Below are 21,994 nucleotides of genomic sequence, written 5' to 3' on the forward strand. Positions count from 1 at the left end.
AAACTTTTCACTTGATAATTCCCATATTTCTCAGCCTTCATCATAATGTCACATACATTTAAATTGGCAAATTTTTGCAGTCCCAACAAAGGCTTATCTCATCATTCCCAGAGCTCTCTCCAACCATGAAAAGTCAGTCTGGTGTTGACTCTTGTCTCTTGCTTTGTCATTTTCTCTCTTTTCCTTGCTGACTTTGAGTCTTTTAGGGTTTCTTTGATGACCCATGACACATGTTCACTATGGCCAGTGTGTTGATATTCATTTGCTGGCATGTGAAGCATGATGCCCCAGCTGGAAAGTAATGTTGTGACGTGTGGTTTTGTCAGGCCTGGGATGCTGCTGGGCAACAACAGCTTTGAGACTATCCATAAAAAGAAGTGGAGCAATGGTTCTTTTGCCAAGGAAGCTCTGAAAAATCTGACATTGTACCATTTATGACGGAACTCGAAAGCAATCTTTAGTAAGAATCATTGTACAAAGCGCGGAGTCTGTCTTCTAGATAAAACCCAACACACTAAATTCACTCAAAGAGCAGCAGACCTTCCAAGTTAGAAAATGTTCATGTTAACTATAAAGATGACTGACAGCGGGGATATTTGAATGATAGTTTGTCTCATAAAAGGAACATTCTGTAATGAATAATCGGGGTGGCAGAGGTTGGATGTAAGTAGATTTTGACATTATATGATTATGGAAAAGAAATTATTTATCACATAAGTTTTTTTTCATGATAGTAGCTCTAAAACTGCACCATATATATGGACATATGTTCATGTGAAAAAATATAGGCATGCATGCACATGGATCTAGTTTTCTGAAAACGATTCCAAGGATATCTTGCAAACATATTTCTCTCTTTGGAGAACCAGGACAGAGGAGAGGAAATGTAGGTTATAAATAGGAATCAAAGGAACCCCCATCCTTTATTAGTTAGGGATGGCAGACACGCTGACATCTTTGAAAGTGGGAGAGCTTTGGAGCATTTTACAAGACAGGTGAAAGAAACATGTGTGTCAAATCACAGTACCAAGCTCACTTGGGTCAGCTTTGCCATGAAGGAAAAGAGATTACAAAGGGAACTAATGAAGACACTGATCAAAGTCTGTAATGGTAATATGTAACAGGTGTTTCAGATCTCTCAACTGCCCTCCCACGGCCAACACCACTCCATCCGTGAAACTCTCATGTATTTCACATGTGCTTTGATCGGAACAATGGACAGAACATATTTCAGCACTGTTCAAACTATGTTATGAGCAGTCTGGTTTGACTCTAGGAGGGCATGTGCAGGTGATGCACAAAGGCAGCCACACAGGCGCTCTGCGTTTATGGTGCACTTTCATGATCTGTGGTGAGTTGAAAAAGGGCTGACGTAGCTCAAGTCCACACCACTGCAAAATCAGGCACCTGGGTTTAAGATGCATGCAGTAGTTGAAAGAAGGTTGGCGAGACTCAAGCTGGACCATGTTCAAAGCGTGATTGCTATTTTTGCACATTGTCTAAGATGAAAGTAGTGTGGATTTAGATTAATCTTACAGAAAGCAGAAAGGATACGGGGCATATATAACACAAATAAGATATATTTATCCCTTTAGGATTAAGGGTATACTATTACATCTTCACTATAAATGTAAATATGAACAAAATACTATATTTAACCGAATCCCACGGGCATGTGCAGCTATTGCATTTGAATCAATACGTATAAATATATCTTTTTTTTTAATATCACGGCCGTGTTAAAGGCGGTAAGTCTTGCTTTACTGATATAAACACATTCTGAAAGGGTCTGTCTGCGATGTGAAGCTCTGTACCTGCGCCGCACCTGCGCAGTGCAACATCCAGAGCGTAGCGAGGCTGCTTCCGCTGCACGTCCTCAGACACTTTTGGGACTTGTAGTTCTTATCGCTACACTTCAAGTATTTCCTGCTAAAGTCATGCTGAAGGAATGCTTCCCACATAAGCTGTCAACGGCTTGCTTTATAGCGAAATGAAATAAGTTGCTTTTTGTTATGTGCTCCCTGTTGTACGGGGAAAATGTCGAAATGCCATTTATTGGTGCACTACAACAACCAACATCGCCCCTAATGAAAACGAGGCAGTGTAAACACAACTCCAGGAACATGAAAAGATCGGATGACAGTGAGGGGGAGAAGAGAAGAAAGGTATTGATAGCGTTTTTCTCCGTTAGGTCTGGCATATTTTAAGCCCTGTCTCTCGTTGAATGTCTAACCCTCCTGATGTGATGCTGCAGGCGGCATTTTGGAGGCTCGAAAGCCGCGAATGTCAGCGCATGCCTCACCTTGCCTGTTTCCTTTATTGTGTTTTCCATTCCCCCCCCCCCCCCCCTCCCAGTCCATCACAATGAAGAATTACAGTTAGCCTACATTAAAATGGTGCTTTTATCATGGAGATATAATGCTAATAAATAAAAAAAAAGCTGTAGGTTGCAGAAAAACGTCCCGGCACATCTTATATGAAGGGGAAATACGTTTTGAATTGCAGTAAGCGGTATGTACGGGAAGACAATAAGGTCCTGTCAATTAATACAATTATTACTAACAGTTAATTAATAAACAAACGTAAAAGAAGACTGTTGCAGCTTAACTTGGGATTGGTTTTACAGGAATTAGGTAATAGTTGTGCAAAAGCTACGACGCAGCTTAGTGTAATAGTAAAATAAATAGTAAAGTTAATGTGCAGTGTGTCTAGGATTTGGAAAGCTGCCACTCCATCACTTATACAGCTGCTTAAGACTTTACCACTGATTCCATGAATAATGTGCTCTGCCCTTATAAAACCAATAATCATTTGTAGCCTAATGTGTTTACAGTGTTAAAAACCAATAGCCTCCCTGAATACACACCAGCTGTAGAGCTTAAACACTAAGGAGACAGGTTTTTCATCTGTGATGATCAAATGCTGTGGTTTTTGGGCTGACCTGGACTTGATCAGGCTTTAACTTGCGTTGTAACCATAACTTTGGAGGAAAGGAATGGAGGTGGTACCCAATGTGTTTCTAGGCTGCACCTATAGTAATCCCCCCTCAGTGTCTGTTTCTGCTCTTATCTCCCTGCTTGGACGCTGTCTGCTGTGGCACATGTGTTTGGATCATGTTAGACAGCAGTGAAACTATGTAAGACGTGGTTCCTCCTGTTTATGAAAGCAGCCATGGCGGCCAGATGAGCGGCTCAGAGAGAACTCATTCCAGCTGGCCCTCAGGCAGTCAGGCAGAGCTGCACACACCCCAATGCTTTAGCTTCCTTTCTCTTTAGATAAATAAAATGATGAGCATGAGGAATTATAATTGGAAAATGACAGTAGGACTGAAACAGCCAAAGAGGGAGCTGCATGCATTTTGGCGTTTGGCAGTGCTGCACAAAGTGAGAAATGCACGGTGAAGAGTGCACTCTCGTTCCAAATAATGGAATGCAAGCCCCAACAGATTAGTGCCAAATGAGCACACTGTCTCCCCAGAATATTTCACCTCATACTAACAAGTGCAATGCAATAGACTCCCTTAATATACATAAAACATAAATTTATTTAACATTGAATAGGTTAGAGCATTGGTTGAAGTGCCTGGGACGGATTAACCACATTTATTTGAGGCCAGAATTAGAATAAATGTGATTTTCTTGCCTTAGGATTAGGGATAGATTAGGTAGAAATAATTCACCACAACCTAAATGATCAAAGTTCAATTTGCTCCTCATCATACAATCTCAAGTAACACTCAACTTACCTTGTACTGTAATGAGCTGAAAACATTTCATTATACTTTATCAGTCATCACCGGATGAAATTCCACTTATGCCTTAACAAGTGTGAGAACAGCACTGACCCTGTCCCTTAGCCCGATATTATAATGCTGCCTTTGATGCAAGCTAGCCATTTGGACAGTGATGACAAGTATGAAGTGCTGTGTCGAAACAGGAAGTATGTGTGTAAGCGGCAGGCTAAGTAATGATCGCACAGGGTCACCAGATGTTGTGAGGTCCTGGGCTCAGCCCTTCCCATTGCTTAGATCAGCCTCATTGGTTTGCTCTAGTTGTGGCACCTAGTGCAAGCTGTTTAGGGTATTTAATTTCTAAACACTCATTAAAATGGTTTGTGTTTCCCTTGGCGGTCCTGTTAAATTAACAGCTAGCGAGGTAAAAGCTGATTATGTAGCCACACATCCAGACATGGTTAATCAATTCTCCCCCACAAAATGTTAGCTGCTGAATTAGTGTAAAGGAAACGATTTATGGCAACTAATGCCAATGTCCTGTCATGTCGAGTCTGGTGTTTCAGCAAGAGGGGGGTGTCAGATTCAGCACATTCAGCAGCTTTGCACTCTGCCGGCCATCTTTTTCTCCCTCTAAACCCAACCTACATGCTGCTTGCTCTATTAATGAGCCAATAATGGAGAAATAGTGTTAGGTCCTGACATAAAACATGGGCGTGTATACCTAAGGCTGAGTAGCACATAAGCTCCAGCAGAGCTAAATTTACACCTAGGCTCTTTGTAGAATGGTAGAAAAGGGAACACTCTGCATGGGGGCTTTCAGAGCTTCATCAGACCCCCGCTGGTGAAACTGGAAAAGCCAGGGCTTAGAAAAATATGGCAGTGGCAGATAATGATACCATTACACTAATGGAGCTGGCAAATGAAGGAGAACCCAGATGCCCTGCTTTATTACCAGAGGGGGTCATTTCCTCGCTGCATTCCTAATGGCCTGAGCACACAGTATTGATCAGGCTATCATGCTGCTAATCCTCTACAGAATTACTTATCGCTGGCTAGGTGTCGATCCACCGCATGCCCTGTGCTGGCCTAGCCAGTGGGCGGCTTCTGCTTGTCCAGCAGGGACCTACTGGGTGGCTCACCCAAACATGATTTAGGGCCAAGCAGGGATGGCGTCTGGGAGGTCTTCAGCAGTGGGCTGGTTGGTTCATTGTGTAAAAAAGGAGGCAAATGAACCTAACAGCTTTCATTTAATTAAGAAGCAGGCAATGATGTGGTTCCTCAATCCTAATGGCCCCATTGGCTACTGTTGAAACTGGAAGCTGTGAGGTTGGGTGTTGTTCTTGGTAATTGTGTTGTGCCGTAAATAAGAACAGGCAGCTTTTCTGCCATCATCAGCAGCAGGATGTGATGACCACTTGGACTGATTTCATTACCATTTGCTGTACAAACTCACCTTGACATATTATAATGGTTTGTGTTTCATCAAAGACCACTGTTGTAGTTCTGGAAACAGCAGAAAATGAAAGAAAACATTTCCGAAATGTTTTATGTTGTGCCCAGTTTTAACAGGACTAAGATTAGTGTACCCATCATTAGTATAAATGAATAGGAGGGTCAGGACTTTTTGCCCGGGGGTTGTGACTTGCTTTATCTTCGGTCTTTTTACTGGACCCCCGTGTGCATTAGCATCCCCAGGCCACTGGAAGTGTGACATCCCAGCATCAGCGGACCCCTATCGTCACCTCTGGCCTTGGCTAATCAAAGAGTTTACCTTAAGGGGTGCATTTAGCACTGTTAGTTAGCACTACTCAAGTAGTCATAAAGAAGTATTTATATATTTCCATCTGGGACAACCTGTCGTAGCTAAGGAAACGAGCTATTGATCCAGATATTTAGTAATTTCTTTCTGCGTCTGCCATCAATATTGTGCAAACATCCATCCAGGCATCCATGGGAGAGTTGACCTTAGCCCTGGCCTCCGTTTTTTCCGCTCCCATTGGAGCTCAATGATATACTATTATGAAAAGTAAAATCAATGAATGAATATGAAGTTTTGGTGTGTAATATAGCACTGGCCTAAGGCCTCAGGTCTTTCATTGATCGACTGTGTGAGCGTTGGAGGGGGCTGATTTGTCTGCTCCTGAGCTTTTCATCTACATGTTTTACCTGGTCTTGCCTGTTTGATCTTTGCTCATATATTTGGACTGACATGTTTACACAGTTTGGCAATTCAGACCTTTCTTGAAAACAAACCATTCACACTGAAATATGAAAGGATGTACAAGAGTTAAGCTAATGCAGCAATAGATATGTTGATGTGCCTTGGTTTGTTTAAAAAAAAAAAAAAATCATCAATGATACAAGTGATTCTAGTTTAAAATGAATAATTGAGTGTTCTGCCTGAGCTTAAGTTGATCGTAGATGTTTTTTTTTTTTTGTTTTTTTTTTTTTTTACAAAACTTTAATTTAATTTAATTTAATTTAATTTAATTTAATTTAATTTAATTTAATTGACAAGAAATGCCTGATTTTGAAGTTTGGAAAAGTCTTTATATTGAAGTGAGGCTAGAGCATGAACAGTTGCTCAGTGGAGTGTGTTTGTTCGGATTTTACTAATGCAACTAGATGACAATGAATTAACTGTTTTAGTGATGGCAAACTCAAAACTTAATTTTTGCTTCAAAAATATGAAAGGCCACGTTTAGTATTTGGCCTTTTAAAATGCTGCTTTATTTGTTTATTTGCCATGTTTCTTACAGGACATTTTGACTGCTTCCAGGGGTACAATTATACTGTATTTTAAGCTGGCAAATGCAAGTTAAATGGCTAAATATAAATTACATTATATTCCAAGTTCCTGAATATTAGAGTGACTCTTGTGGTTAATGGACCTTGTGCAGTGATTTCTACCCACATCAGCTGCCTCCAGCTAACAGGATGATGTTGACAATGCGTGCTTTTCTGCAATGTAAATTTTTTTCTTACAGAACACAGACAACCTAACGATGTATCTATGCTTTCCTTACTATTCTAAATTTAGCATGTGCTAACTGGATAGCTTTCTTGTATGATAGCAGTCAAAGGGATTGTCCAGATGGTTCATGACAGCTTATCTGTTTGACAGTCCACCTTGAGCACCTCATATTAGTATTGAGGCAATAGTCAGAGAGCTCAATGTATTTACGAACAAGGCAGCGATGTCGACCATGTGAACTGACTGGCTAGATCAGCCATCAGGTTCAATAATTTTACGTCAAGTATGACCTGCCCTAGTGGGGTTCATCTGTCATGTGTGTATCCCATCACTAGAGACCCATAGAATAATCGGTTCAATCAATACACGGTAGTGGCTCATTGGACTTGTGCTAAATAAACATGGGAATGACCTGCTCACCTTATACACAGGCAAGAGCCTCCAGGGGGTTCATTAAGCACTCAAAGCTATGATCCAAGTGAATTGTTAGTTTTTATCTCTGTTTTTTCTGTGATGATGTTGTGTGTATGTGTGCGGATGTGTCAGCAGTAGCTGTTGTTTTTTTTTTGTATATGTTGATGAGTGCACCAGTATATTTGAATGAATGGTCCTGTACGTACACATGTAAAAGGAAGTTGACTTTATAGGACAAAGTGTGTTTAGCATTGGTGTACACTCATATGACCATATATCATATATCATATATCTCAGTTCTCATGTTTTACCTTTCAGGACATAATTAAATTAAAGAAGAAGCACCGGGTTCTTACCAAGGCCTTGCAAACTAAGATTACCAATTAACAATGTATAACATTCTGTCATTATTTTGTTTTACAATAAGTTTACTAAATTTGCTGCTGGGGTTGACATTTGGGATTATGGTGCATTCTCAATTCTGGACATGCTTTAGTTGTCAGGCAGGCAGCTTCATGTATGATTCTATAATTCTTTGCTGTACAGTGAATTTTGTGGTAGATTAAATGACAGCAAGTTTCTGTGACTGCAAAACAAGCCTGAATCACTACCACGCTTGGCAGTTAATTTGAGATGTTTGGTATTTAGGGGTAGGACTCAATAAAAAATAAATAAATCTAATTCGAAAGGCTTTGTAAATTATTCATTTCTATTTATCACACTTTAATTGCATAACAATATTTGCCCCAAAGCAAGTTATTATTTTTGTTTTTATTCATTTATCTTTTTAGTATTTAAATGGATTTTAGTTGATGACTAAATCAAATAGTGGACAAAGACATACATATTGTAAACTCAGAATCTATTCTATGGATAAATGCATTTAATTCTGAAACAGTGAGAAAGAAACAGAAAATATGCCTGACAAAGTTAAAGTGGGATTTTAGATACTTTTAAAGCTCCAGCTGTTCTCTAATTAACAGTCTACATCATGTCATGGTAATTTTTAGGACAGCTATGTCTTCAGAAATGGTAATCTCTGTGGATTGTAATTGTGATGGTTTCAGCGGCATGGTGAGTGTGTATTTGCGAACCACTTATGCACTCAGGCAGTCTGTAATACTTTGCAAGGCTTTCTTTGTTTTATAACTGGCATTGTTTCCTTTCTTTATTTTTGGTTTTTGACTACTTCCTTCGCTTCAAGGAGGATTTCCTGCTCCGATGGAGAGAAATACGCCTCTCTTGTTGCCATGGTAGATCAGTGATAGATTTCAAAGTTCTGTTTGAAGAAGCTGTGACTGTGCACTGATCCAGGATCGGTTTCACCTGGCTTGCGCTTGTGTCTGCTAATCCTGGCATGCTCGTTGTCTAATTTATCAAGCCTGGATGTGCTTGTTTGGAATTTGATGACCCCATTTTAGTAATTTCACTTGGACATCTGAATCCTGCTTTGTTCAAAGAGCCTCCTGGAAGGACTGACAATAGATTGAGTGTGTTCTGCTTTCATCATTGTAGAATGATGGATTCAATATTGTTTGGAAAATTTGCCTTTTCCCTTCCCCAATTAATAACCAGTCGCATTTGCTCTGTCTCTAACACACACAATGTTAATAAGCAGCACCTGGATGGTTCCTACTCCTTTAATTCCTTTGTAGGGAGTAGGATTGGACATCGTGTTTCACACACTCCTGCATTTTTACTTACTTTTTGTAAAATAAATTAGAAGAAAAAGGCTTGCTGTTTGCCAGGAGTTAATTTACCTAATCTTATGGCCTGGTAAAGAAAAACAAATTTCTTGTTATTTTCCAATATTTAAACCTTATTCCTGACATTGTGAACTTTATTTTTCGACATTATTTTAGATGCTAAGATATTATGTATAACCATAGATGCTGAAAAGATCAATTTGTCAAGATAATGTTGCACCATTTTGAAGATTATTAAGGTTTAATTGTTTAAGGAAAGATGTCAGGAATAATCAGTGTTATTGTTAATGCATCCTAGTGAACCTGTTGGTCGCTAATTTTAGATATATAGGGGCAATAAAATCTATTTCACTATGGAAAATCACCTGCACCTGAAAGAGAGCTGTTTTCATGCTGTTTATTTGTGAAACTTATTTTCTTTTGTTATGACTCACCTTTCTAATAAAGTAAACGTGCCTACTGGTAACATCTGGTTTCAATGGAAAGCTCAAAACCTTTCATTTACAAAAGCTGCAGGAGACCAGGTTCACAAGACGCTGTAAATAGTAGCTGTTAATTTGTACATCATAAGATCTTTTCCATAAATGCGAGCAATAAAACTGTGTTAAAATACCTGGCATAGGCAATCCCTCCTTTAGCCTAAGTCAAAGCTTAGCAATGTTATTAGTTTAGCTTGTTGTCTTCTGCAAACTTACCACTGCTGACAAAACGCAGGTGTTTTCTCCTCATCTAAACAAAATGAATGTTTTACTGTCATTTCTCTTGTGTTAAAATATATAGTACAGGTGAAATTTATGGAAATTAAAAACTTATTTATTAACTTTTACATTTTCAAAAACTGCTTTGGCTTAAATAAAATGTCGTTTATTTCCCCATTTGTGTGTTTGGGGAAACTGGTTAGACCAACTTCCAGTGTGGTGTTTGTTTCCCCGCTATGCTGGATTTGCTTTCATGCAGCTTTTTTTTCTTTTTTTCTTTTTTTATTGTTTGTTGCTCATTCTGGCATTTACTCTGTATCTAGTCTTTGAGAACTGTCTGCTCAGTTCAGGTGGTCTGTTCATGTCTCAGTGATTCCTTCTCTGAGCTCCTGTGTGTTTTTTCTTCATCAGTTTAACTTTTCCTTGCATATGCGAAAGAGCCAACGACAGCTTGACTGGCATGCTGTCAGACAGGCGTTGCCTTTCCGGTGGTGGAGCATCAGCTCTTTCTTGAGAGCTTGTATATGCGAGTGTGTATGTATGTGTGTGGGTGTAGAAGAGGTGGGGTGGGGGTGTTGTCAGGACGTGACCGGCACACTTTGCATGTTCTTCCTGAGACAGGTGCTCCTGGGCGAGCATTGGTGCATGACAGTTGCCTTTCATCGCTGTCTTCTCTACACTTAACCCCTGACCAGCCCTCCCTTCCTCCTCTTCCTCTTCATCCTCTTCTCCTCTCATCTCCCTCCCTTTTTTCCTCCACGTCTGACCTCTTCTCACAGAACTTCCCTGAGCCGTCCTGAGTGATGGACTGGGAAAGCTAGTAGGCGGCCTTCGCTTTGTATGTGGTGGTGGTGATGGTGGTGAGGTGCGGCCGGCTTGTCACAAGCCAAACACTGTCAGGCCTCGGAAATTCAGCTGTCCAGACCAAACTGCACAAACACAGTCTCATTTCCACACGCGCTTGCACCCACACCACAACTTTTTGTTCAGCAGTCCGTAATTCCATCCACTGGCGCTGTCAAGCACTTGATCAAACGTGCATAAAGAAAGGAGCCCCTTGGCTGATTCCCATCCTTTCTCCTCCTATCATAATTTAAGCAGATTTTCCCTCTTCTGCCTGTTTCTTCAACTCTGTTTATTCAGATGAGCCTGTCTGGGGGGCAACGGGTCACATCCACTTGGCTGGCTAAAACGGTCCTGAATTGAGGGTTGTCTCCAGTGAGATGGAGAGGGAAAAAACACAAGGAGGGGTTAGGAAGGGCTGCAGAGCGGTCATGTCAGGGCCGTTTTCTGGGCTTTTTTTTATTTTTTTTTATGTGTGTGTGTGTGTGTGCATGTGTGTGTGCCATGGCAGGGGTGGAGGTTAGCGAGTTTGAGGGTTCAGTTGTCAACCCTTGTGTCATGCTTGCCCTGGCCCTGTTATGTAGAGGGCATCCACTGTCATTTGTTTCAGGACTGTCTGAAGTCTGGAGTGAGGCACAGAAGCATAAAAAGTAGTCAGTATACTGTGAGCTCATAGGTGCTTCGGTGCACCATATATTCATTTAATAATGCAACTCCTAGTGTGCAGGACCCAGTCCCTCCTTTTTATTTGACACTTCAAAGTTTGGCTCTTAACTCGTTATTTTGGAGAGTTTAGCTTTAGTGTTGGTCTTTTAACCTCCATCACTACTGTGTTTAATCAAGATGGAGACTTGTTCCACTGTTCTCTGTAGCACACAGGTAGTGTTATGTTCAGTTCTGCTTTATTCTTTGGGCTTCAGCGTGTTAGAAGTAGCTGGATTAAAGTAATTCTTGAAACCAACTCCAGAGACACACACTTGGTAAGCTTTTGGATTTCATATAGTTATTCTGTTGTTCCAAGTTTTTTTTTGAGGTTTATCTCAGTGTGTGTGAACTTCTACACGTGTGTTTGTCATTTCAGGTGTGTGTGTGCTTCATCTGACATGCATCTCCCACATTCTTCTAGTTATAGGAGGAAAACAAAAGCACATGATTAAGACTCTTTAAACTTGTCGGGGTGTCAGCGAAGACATGAGCATGGCATGAGCTTAATCCAACAACAGTCTGCCTGCCATACTGTACACCCTGCTATCTGTGAGCAACTGGACCCCTTCCTTGCAACTGTTCTCATATATAGGGAGCATTGTCACATATGAGATGGACTCATGTAAATGCGGTGACAGGCTAGTGTCTCGGCTGACTGACAGCACAGAGGGATTGGGCTAATCTGAGTGACTGATTTGAGGCGCGCAGCGGCTCGGCTGTCCCCATAACTCCTGAGAAATAGACAGCTTCAGCTGAGTTATCTGTGTTTGTAAGTCCTTCTGCTGCGCTGGGATGACAATAGGGATTAGTGCCAAGGTTCTTTAAACTGTTTTATTTTTTTATTTTATTTTTGAGGGGGGGGGGGAGGCTTATCGGTGTCTTGGCAGCATGCTGCCGCAGCCAGTTTTCCTTGACTGTCAATTAAAGAGGGGATCATTAACTTCAAGGGTATAAATGTTCTAACACTGGTATTACGTTGGGAAGCTAAGTCGTTGACAGATGTTCCAACTTTAATTCTCCACTTGTTTTTTTGTCCTTTAATTAATTTATGTATCACTATTCGGGTTTTAAATATTTTTCCCCCTGTCTGCTCTTTGTTAGCCTGTAATCTCAGTTACCATGGTAGTCACAAAGACGATTGGGCCTTGTCACTCGCCTGTGTTTCTTATGAGGTTCAATCGGCTAATGTATTCAATATCATCCAAACTGAAAGGTAAACAGTATCTAATGGCGCATGTGTTGCTGCACTGCCTCAGTGCAGCCTGAAGGCATTGGGCGGGAGGAGCACAGCGTGTCTGCCTGAAGTTCTTCAGGCTTTTTTTCAGGAGGACCCAACCACCTCAAATCGCGCTTGATAAAAACAAAACGAGCACAGCTTGTACCGATGTACGTGTGTGGTTCTTTGGGAGGTAAACAAAAGTAGCTTACTTCTTTGGGGTTTCTTCTTTTGTAAGCTTTGTTGGCGGTTGTGAAGCGTCTGTGTGACAGCTGTGGTTTTCAAGCACAGAGCTGTGGTGGGATACTATGAGGAAGGTGTGTTCTGTTGGTAGCTACATGGAGAAAGAAAGAAAAACTACAGGCGGAGAGACGTTAAGGGGACTAGGAGAGAGACAGGTGATAGAGACTGCTAATGGGCAAACTCTCTTTATCCACCGCCACTGCCATCACCACCACCACCCCGTTCTTTTATGACAGCTCTTTTCCTTTGTTCTCCCCACCGGCCCACTCTCTGCTGGGGATTCGTGACAAGTTTTCGCGGGCTGATCAAACACTACGGTGACACCTGATTAGGATATAGCGCATGTTTACAGTCGTGGATGGCGGAGACCCCCCTCCTCCCTCCTTTCTACAAATACACACACACATACACACACACTTCCTAAACAAAAAGGGAGACTTCACCTTGACTAATTAAATTTGCACCTGCAATGCCAGCTGTGACAGCCACTGGAGGGCTGCATTTATTTATGTCACTCTATACATACTTCCTGTGACGTTTATGGAGGCTGAGTTCCCACTAGCTCATCTGTTTACTCTCAGCGTGGGTTTCGCCAATAACTGTCTTTATTGTGTTTATATCTGTTGTGATGTTCAGAGGGCGGATTAGTCCTCCGCCGCTGAGACAGGTGTTTGCACCTGCAGTTGTGGAGCTGCGGCTGAAAGGAAATCATATCGTTAATGTTTACTGAATACCTTTTGCCGGTTTAATACAGCATCATAAGCCATTGGGTTATGTAGAAACATTAGTCATTCATCTCTACATGCTAATTAAAACTAATTCAATTCCGTATCATGTCTTGTGTCCTTCACGTCTCATTTTGAATGGGGTTTTGAACCCTTGTTTAAAAATAATGTGATTTGTGAGTTCCTGGCTAAACGTGCGTATTTAATCATTCATTAATGTGCATACACACCGCGCGTGTGCTTGTACATGACTACTCTTTCAGAGCGCGCATGTGTGTATCTATCTAAATCAGTGCTGAGAGTGGAAAAGGCCCCGGCAGAAGTTAGCAGGACATCAGTCACCCAGTAGCTGGAGACAGGGCCTGGTAATTTGCGGCTCTGCCCCCTTTTCTCTCTGCTCCCCCTCCACCAACGCACAGCCTCCCTAGCCTCAAATTGACCAGGCTCGACTGCTGGTCATGCTGTATTACATGGGTTAGATGAAGTAATTATTTCTAGGCCACTGACTACAAGCAAGATTAATAGTTTTTGAAACGGCCATAATGGAGGGCTGACCTGCCGTGACATAAGCATTATTTCAAGCTCACCTCCACTCTCATCCCTCTCACCTCTGGGCACCAGCAGAGTGTGATTTATACCTGGGCTAATGAGGGAGGGGGGTGGACCGAGGAGCTTGGGGCCACTGGCCTACTAGTGCAGTGTTACAGGCCTGCTCACACAACTGTACTGTGATGATACTGGAACCACTTAAAGATGAATGATTGAATGTTTGCTTGACTGAGGTTTTGGAATAAAATATAAATGAAATATCACCTTTTTAAACCGAGTCACGTCAGAGATCTTATGTTAAACTTGAATGGTTGTTCTTTGGACATGATCAGTACACGCTGATTAATCCTCACAAGAGCAGGTCCATTACTGTTGACGCTGACTCCCTCTGACCTGGGTTGCCTCACCCTTCACCCCGTCACCCCTTCTACTCTCAAGCATGAAATATCAGAAAAGCAGGAATGTTGTCACTAGGTGGCACTTGGACATCATGTTATCACATGCTCTATCCCATTCAGTCCACCACCCTCCTCTTTCTCCGTCTTTCTTGGCTTTTTCCTGTCCTACCTCCTCTCCATGCTAAGTACACCTTGGATGTCAGGGTGTTTTATTTTTATTGGATGAGAGAAGTGTGTAATGCATTCACCTCCATTCAAGCCATCTGTTAAATGCACTGGAACATGGTCTGGCCAGGCTCCGCCCTGTTAACCTCTCTGATTGGCTGTAATAATTAGCAAAAGTGAACAGTAACTAAAGCCCCTAGTAAGTGTTTGGGACAGCTTGCAGCCTCCTGATACTGCAGGCTTTAGTGACTTGGGTCTGGCAAAACCTGCTCACATCCCTCCCCAGCTTGGGTCCATGTGTGTATTTTAAGCTTTAATATTAACCGTTAACTTAAATACATCCACGCAGTGTGGCATCAGCAATTACATTTTCAAACGTAGGGGGTTTCTAAACCTCCTGGATGTTAATCTGTCACCATTCAGGCTACTGGGAAGAGTGAAAAGGATTAAGCTCTTCAATTCCTAGTAGAATATTTTCCTTTGTTCAGAATAAGTGAGAGAAAAATAAATAAATAAATGAGATGGCTTCTCAAGCAAAACGAGTGCCGTCTGCTGTACTGTACTGTGGATTTTCTTAATGCCTTTGTAGCAAACTTATCCACCTTGAGATTCCACGAACGCGGCCGAGTGTCCCGTAAACAGTCGCAAATGATATTCAGTCCTTAATTTAATATTAATCTGAGGTCAGATCATAATTCCAGTTTATCTGGGTCAAAGACTACATGAGGTGGGATTAAACCTGTCCTAGATGTGTAGTCCACATCTGTTTTTAGCCATATGTTTTTCTACTGGCTTAGATGATTGTCTGGATTTAAACTGTGACTGCTGCTCTAGCTTGTTAATAATAATCAGGAGCTAATCCTACTTTATGTGGAAAAAAAAAAAAAAACCATGATATAGTTGATAGCAGAAAAGTTGCAACTTTGGCCTATTTGTGACAAATCTCAAGCAGGAATAAAGTTTTTAATGTGCTTCCCCTTTAAAATGTCATATTTCGTGGCTTGTCTTTGACCATGACATACAACTGGGTTGATGGTAAAATATCCCCGAAGTCAAGCAGCGCAGTATATCAAAATCTTATGTTTAGCATAAGGTAATACTATACCACATGATAATTGTCACAGCTGTCAACACATGAGGCACATTTCCCACGTCTTAGCCCCTCGTTTACCCTTGACTTCCAACCCTTTGGGTTGGATTGCAGATCATCTTTATCCCAGATGAAGTACCAGACTCGGTAGTGTCAGAAGTTGATCTAATACGAAGCCGAAAGGACGCAGAGCTGGGAAATCATCATCATTTGAAAATGTTGCTTGTCACGGGATGGGTTTGATCAGCCCGTGCCACTGTACACAGAGCCAGGTCTTTGCACTGTCTAACAGTGGTACTGGATTAGAGACACAAACCACTTTTTACTGTGATCAGTCACTCTCACACGGAGACACGCGGCAGGATTGAAATCCTCCTTGGCACATCGTTCATGTCATGTACGGGTTTCTTCGTCGTCAAGCCTACTGTATGGAAATGAGGAAGGCTGATGCTGAACAACGATAGAACTTGCTAGTTTTGGTGAATTTAAGGTTCTATAACCAATGATGTAGAGCGGTAGTAACATTAGTGCTGCCTTTGAGTAAGATACAGCATAGTGTGTTGACCTGCAAAGCTGCTTGACCTGTCTAAATTCTTCTGATCTGTGACATGTTGAGACAATGGCAATGTGTGTGAAGAGTCTGGCCCTACACTTCTCGAACACTGTGTATCACTAAGTGCTATCGAATTGTTTACTGTCACAAATCACAAACCTTTCAATGACCAGGTGCGACCACTGCGCACTCACTCATCTCTCCATCCAGCTGCACCGCCCGGAGCGATGTGTTGGTCTGTTGGGCTCCAAGGAGCGCAGCGCCAGCCTCTGGAGCAGGGGATTTTAAACGCTCCACCTGATTATTGATCTCTTCTGCTTCACTGAGCCAGCAAAGCCAGGGTTGCAGAGAAACACATGGAGAGAGAGAGAGAGAGAGAGAGAGAGAGAGAGAGAGAGAGAGAGAGAGGGATGGCGAGATGCAGAGGGGAAGTCTGGTGGCCTCGGTCCTCTGGTTCTCTGGTCTGTCCTTGACACTGCCTGTGGGACAGGCCTGGAGGACGCCTGTTGTCCTCGATGTAAGCCCTGTATCCAGCCCCTCTAGTTAGCTGGCCCTCCCCGTGGGCCTAGCTGCACTTTGCACAGCCATATTGATTTTTTTGGAGGGGCAGGGAAAGTGTGGCTGGGTGGCGAAAGAGTGAGGGGGGGGGGGGGGGGGGGGGGGGTGAATGGAGAAATCGAGGGAGCTTTCTAAAGCACTGACTTCTCCTTGACTGCACCTAGAGACACGACAACCCTGTTAGAACAACTCAGTGGCCCTGACGCTCCACTGAAAACTGCTAATCACAGTCTTTCAATCAACGCTCTCCTGCCTCTCTTCTCTTTCCTCCATCTATCTATCTATCTATCCCTCGCCCATCCTCAGTTTCTCCCTCTTTTTCCTGACTGAGCTGGACCCAACCTGAATACCAAGGGACTGTGTCTACATTAAAACCAGCCATTCCACACGGAAAACAGCTGACCTCATGAAAGCATGTTGTAATTTGAAGGTGAAAACTAAAAAGCTTTTTTCGATCGACATAATCTTAATGGAAACATTATGGCCTGGCCGCAAACTAACAATTAAGGCAAAATGGGTGTGCTAGCCAAGAGTTCATAGATATGTGACATTGTCTCTTGTGACAGCAAGGCGACTTGCAGGAATCCTGCAGATAGTAGCAAACTTTAAATGTCCTTTAACAAGACTTTTTCTTTCACTCGTATTTGTCCGTTGGAAGAACAGAGGAACATTTTTTTAATCATTCACCAGAACTTTTTAGGAGAACCGAGCAGCTTCTTTGTGTGAAATGGTTTAAGCATGTTTAAGCCAGTATGTTTCTGATAAAAATCATGCTCATTCTCTCCCAGATAAATATAAAAGCTCATGTAAGGCATGCATTGACACATCTCTTAAACCCCTCCTTCTTCTCTCTTTCTCTGGTTTCCCCTCTTTTCTCCAGATTTGACACTTACTAAAGGTCATAGAAACATCTTTTTCCCCCTTTGAGGTGTAGATAAGTGTGAAATAGATGTTGACACCATAGACACATTGAAAAGCACTTATACAGAGTGGCCATGTGCCAACCTGTCTGAGTCTGGCTTTGTGCATTTGTAAATACTTTTGAATGATTGATCTGGAAACGTGGGTCCTTCTGTAAGACTGTCAGGGGCAGCAACAGCAAGAGAGATGGAGAGTTCAAAAAACAGATGAGGGCCAGTGCTTCTTTTCTTCTGTCTGACACGTGCACACGCAGTCTCCACCTGACAGAAATACATGTATGGTAGAAAAAATGGGAAAGCAAATTCAACTAAGTGTGCGTGTCTGCAAGGGCACACACGGCTGACAAAGAGAGAATAGGCAGTATCTTAGATGCTAAATTGTCACTCTAGCAACAGTAAAGGTGGCACCGTTGTGTGTGTGCATGTGTGCAGGTGTAATTAATGACTAGCAGTGGTCCCCCACAGCTTTGGTAATGTGCTTAGATCGGAGTTATAAACAGGGCGTGAAAGGTCTGCCCTGCACCAGCCTTTCAAATGACTGGCCTCTTGTTCAGGTAGATGGATGGAAATGTTCTAATATTAATGATCACGTCTCCCGCCACCCTGTCGCGAGGTGAAATGAACAACGCAGCCTCCAACAACAATTAACGGGCCGGAGCCAGCCTGTCTGCCATTTGTCATCACTTTCCTCACCTGGGCATGCCCACTGAACACATGCTGAACATGTCTGTCGATATATAGAGAATGTTCTCTGATTTGAAAAAGTATGCAGTAGCTAATGGAATATCATTTGTACCCCCATTTCAAGGGAACATTTGTCTTTTTCTTTTCTCTAATTTCTTTCTAATCAAAGACGGAAGAGAGAAACCAGAAAATAAAAGAACTCCCTGAAAATGATTAATTAATTTTGATCCAAGTGTTTTATAACAGCTGTAATATGTGTCTCACTGAAAAAAAAACCGCTGAGTTATATTCTTATTAACTGGCAGAGATATTTGATTTGTTTTTGTTTGCACGGTTTTGAATGAAGTAGCTCATATAAATGATGATATTTAATTGTAAGCAAGGCCTTCATGCTGAATAAAATCTGTAAAAGCTTTGCAGGATAACACAGATCACCCCACGAAATTAGCATTTTAACAAGGAAGCTGATGAAAACATTCAGCCTCAAAGACCAATTCATATTCATCGTCTGGCTCTGTGCAGGAACATGGAGACAAGGGGTTATACATTACCGATGCCCCAACTCTGAGGTCAGCTCCCACACATTTCAGTTATACATTCACCAGTCTGCCCAGTGAGCCATCACATCCAGTCTTCTAGCTGACGCTCTTAAAATAAACTAATGCAACAAGTGGCTGTAAACAAAATGTCAGAAGAGAGAAGTGGTTAATTTTTTGCCTTTGGGTTTTTCTTTCACAGTGGCATGCATGAAATTAAGGCATGTAATGTGTGATGGTATTTGAGAGAGGTCATTTGTGACATTGTAACTATTCAGGAGCTGTTGTTTAGTTTGAGTAGTGGGTTGGAAAATATTGTAAAAACATTCAGTAAGGGAAAGTAATGGGGCGGATGGGACGCTTTGTGCTTTTTTTGTGTTTCCACAGGCAAACAGTGGTGAGTGTGACGGAATATCTGATCTGAGCAATCCTCCTTTTTTTTTTGGGACCCCTTCTGTTGGTTTACGAGCCACACCCTAAAGGGTTAAGCTTAGCAAACCATCCGGTTCCAAGCCTGATCCCTTGGTAGAAACTGGGTTAACGTCACAGTGTCTCAGGTTGTAATACTGATCCCCACACTGTCCCATAATGTGTTCCGCACAAGTAAATGGATCTAATTTAAGGCACTGTAAGAAAAGCCAAGTCCTGTGTACATGTGGTCATGTGAGCGTCACCTTGGAAATTTTGTCAACAACACATTTATGTGTGATGACACCTAGGTGGTGTGTTACTTCACCAGAGCTCAAGTCAGTATCACATCCAGAGGATGAGATAGACTTCACCCTTCACAGGCCTCTGTGGAACAGATACAGCTATGATTAGCTGGAAAACGTTGAGGTTTTGAGAAATAACCTCATGCATGTTGTTTCTTAGTTTCTCGTTTTCGCTTTGTTTGTGTTTTATCAGCATAAATCTGACTTTCGAGGTGATGCAGAACGGTTGTGTATTACACATGCAAACACAAACATTCGGATGGAACGGACACACCCTGCCCTTCTCTGCCCTTCTTGTTGCTTCACACAAGGTTCCTACATTCTTCGATCCGGTGCCAAATGGATTGGGGAGGAAGCGCCTTTGATGTACACAGGCAGCCTGTCTTTTTGAATTTGACGTTTTACGGCCGACTTGTCAAAACTGTTGATTCACCATCACTTTTGCAGAGGAGGACCAATTCTGAAATGGGTGTCTGACAAGTACCAATAGGTGGCTGTTAAAACACTGCGCTCTATTACACAGCTATCTCTCATCACGTCATCCCTGTGGCAGCAGAAATTTGCCTGAGATCCAAGGTTTTCTGTGTGTTGGGAGTCTCAAAGTGGTGCTTTGATAATGATACTGCCCTCCTTTGGTTGGAGGTTTTGAATAAAACCTAACTGAACTCAAGTTTGCGTTTGGATTATTTTAATGGCTGCTGCTGAAAGAGATTTTTTATGTGGCAAGCTTTTTCTAGACGACATGCCTTCCTCTCTGCTGCTGAATTTCTTATTGACTTGTTTAATATAAATATAATATATTTGCATGCACTCAAACATGCATTTTTAGAATTTAAAATAACACATAAAATTTGACATTGACATAGTTGGCAATAGGGCTGTGACGATACGCTTTTGTCCCGATTCGATTCGATGCTGATTTTTTGGGTGCCGATTCGATTTAAATTGCAATTCTCACAATTCTTTGATATTGCTGATTTTTGTAGATAAAAACAAAATAAATGTATAAAACTTATCTTTTTGCTCGTAATATTTCACACACAGACACAGTAGCCAGATCATCATTCTGCTGCTATAATGCCCCAGAAGACAAGTTAAAAGATCGATAAAAATAATAAAAATGACAAAATTTTTATAATGGATTATTTTTATTTGTTTGAAAAAAATTTTTTTTTTAAACAAAAAATCTACTTTAAAATTGGGAACCAAAAAAAATCCCGATTTTCGATTTTTCGATTCGATATTCCCACCCCTAGTTGGCAACACAATTATTTTCAGCTTTTGTTGCTATTTGGGATAAAATTGCCCATTAATGTAAAAACATATGGTAACACTAACACTGGCTGCAAGGCAAATTGAAACAAGGGACTGTGTTGTGTGTTTCACTACCTGCATTTCCAAAGAAACAACATTGCTGTGTCTGCAGATATGCTGGTAATTGGCTAAGTATGGCCAAGCGTCTGTCAACGCAATTTACCAGACTTGGCTTATAAGACACTGAAGCTTTTATCTGCAGCTAGATGCATCAGCCATATCTAGAAAATCCCTCTGAAACTTGTGTGTCCTCTGTCATTCGTACCAGATTTAGCTTTTTTTTCCCTTTTTTTTTTTTCTTTTAGTGGCCCTTTCGGGGATGACACAAGTGAGACTGGAGGTGTTTTTATCCCTGCAACCATGGACTTATCTGGTTATTTTGAGCTATTGATGCTAAGCGCTGGACATTAATCTACTCCGTGAAGATTACTTTGAAGAAAGTGTCCGTTGGAGTGTCACAGATGTGAAATAAATTAAATTAATAAATATATGGTACACAGTTTGATATCTCTTATAGGCCGAGATCAAAGCAAACCCATTGAGTTCTATTCTACCTAATATGTTTTTCTGTGATAAACAGTCCGGCTGAGCAAATAATCCCATCAAGGAAGAGAGAGATTAAAAAATAAAAAGAGAGAGAGAGAGGGGAAAAAAAGCATCAGATATATCACTTGCCACAGACTGCTTGCGTGGCTGCCGTGGAGCACCCGCTTTATTATGAAATTGGTAATCTTGTTTCCAGGCTTTGTGTGGAAACTCAGACCTTTTCTCGCACCTTGTGATTTTTTCTTTCAGAATCAGGTGCAGACACAGAGACAGGAAGACAGACACAGCAGTTCTCTTAGACTGCGAGAGTCCATCTGCCTCAGAGGGCTCCAGTAACAACTTGTTTTTGCTTTCTTTCTTTTTCTGTGGAATTTCTTAGTAGGCTGATGTATTTGACACGTGTGTGACAGCCTTGGTTGTGTGCGATTGGGGATGAGGCATCACGCTCGCTTCCACAGCTGTGCATTATTCAGGCAGGATATGAATGTGTGTGTGTGTGTGTATGATAACCACTTTTGTTTGCTTTGAATGAAGAATAATACCATTCTATACAGTTACGCTCAGAAAAATTGGGTAAATGCCAATTTATTTGACCAAACTCAAAAGAAGCATACAGAGATAGATACACATGCAAACGCAACTCTAGCCCACAGTCTCACCTTGATATTTTCAGCTTCTGTCATGAGTTAGACTTTGACACCAATGAATGTG

At 41.6% G+C, this 21,994-nt stretch overlaps 1 protein-coding gene across 2 annotated transcripts in view; it reads left to right on the top strand.

The window, feature by feature from the left end:
• Positions 1–2,045: 2,045 nt before the first annotated feature.
• The window catches only part of fto (FTO alpha-ketoglutarate dependent dioxygenase), a gene marked incomplete at its 5' end in the record, with an annotated part of 121,995 nt that continues 102,046 nt past the window's right edge, over positions 2,046–21,994 (top strand). For both annotated transcript variants that reach the window (XM_079244296.1, XM_079244297.1), the window contains one exon: positions 2,046–2,165. In XM_079244296.1, the coding sequence (XP_079100422.1) occupies positions 2,046–2,165 (120 nt within the window). The remainder of the gene's footprint in view (positions 2,166–21,994) is intronic.

Source organism: Telmatherina bonti, assembly GCF_933228915.1.
Source record: "Telmatherina bonti genome assembly, chromosome: 1".
Taxonomy (NCBI): domain Eukaryota; kingdom Metazoa; phylum Chordata; class Actinopteri; order Atheriniformes; family Telmatherinidae; genus Telmatherina; species Telmatherina bonti.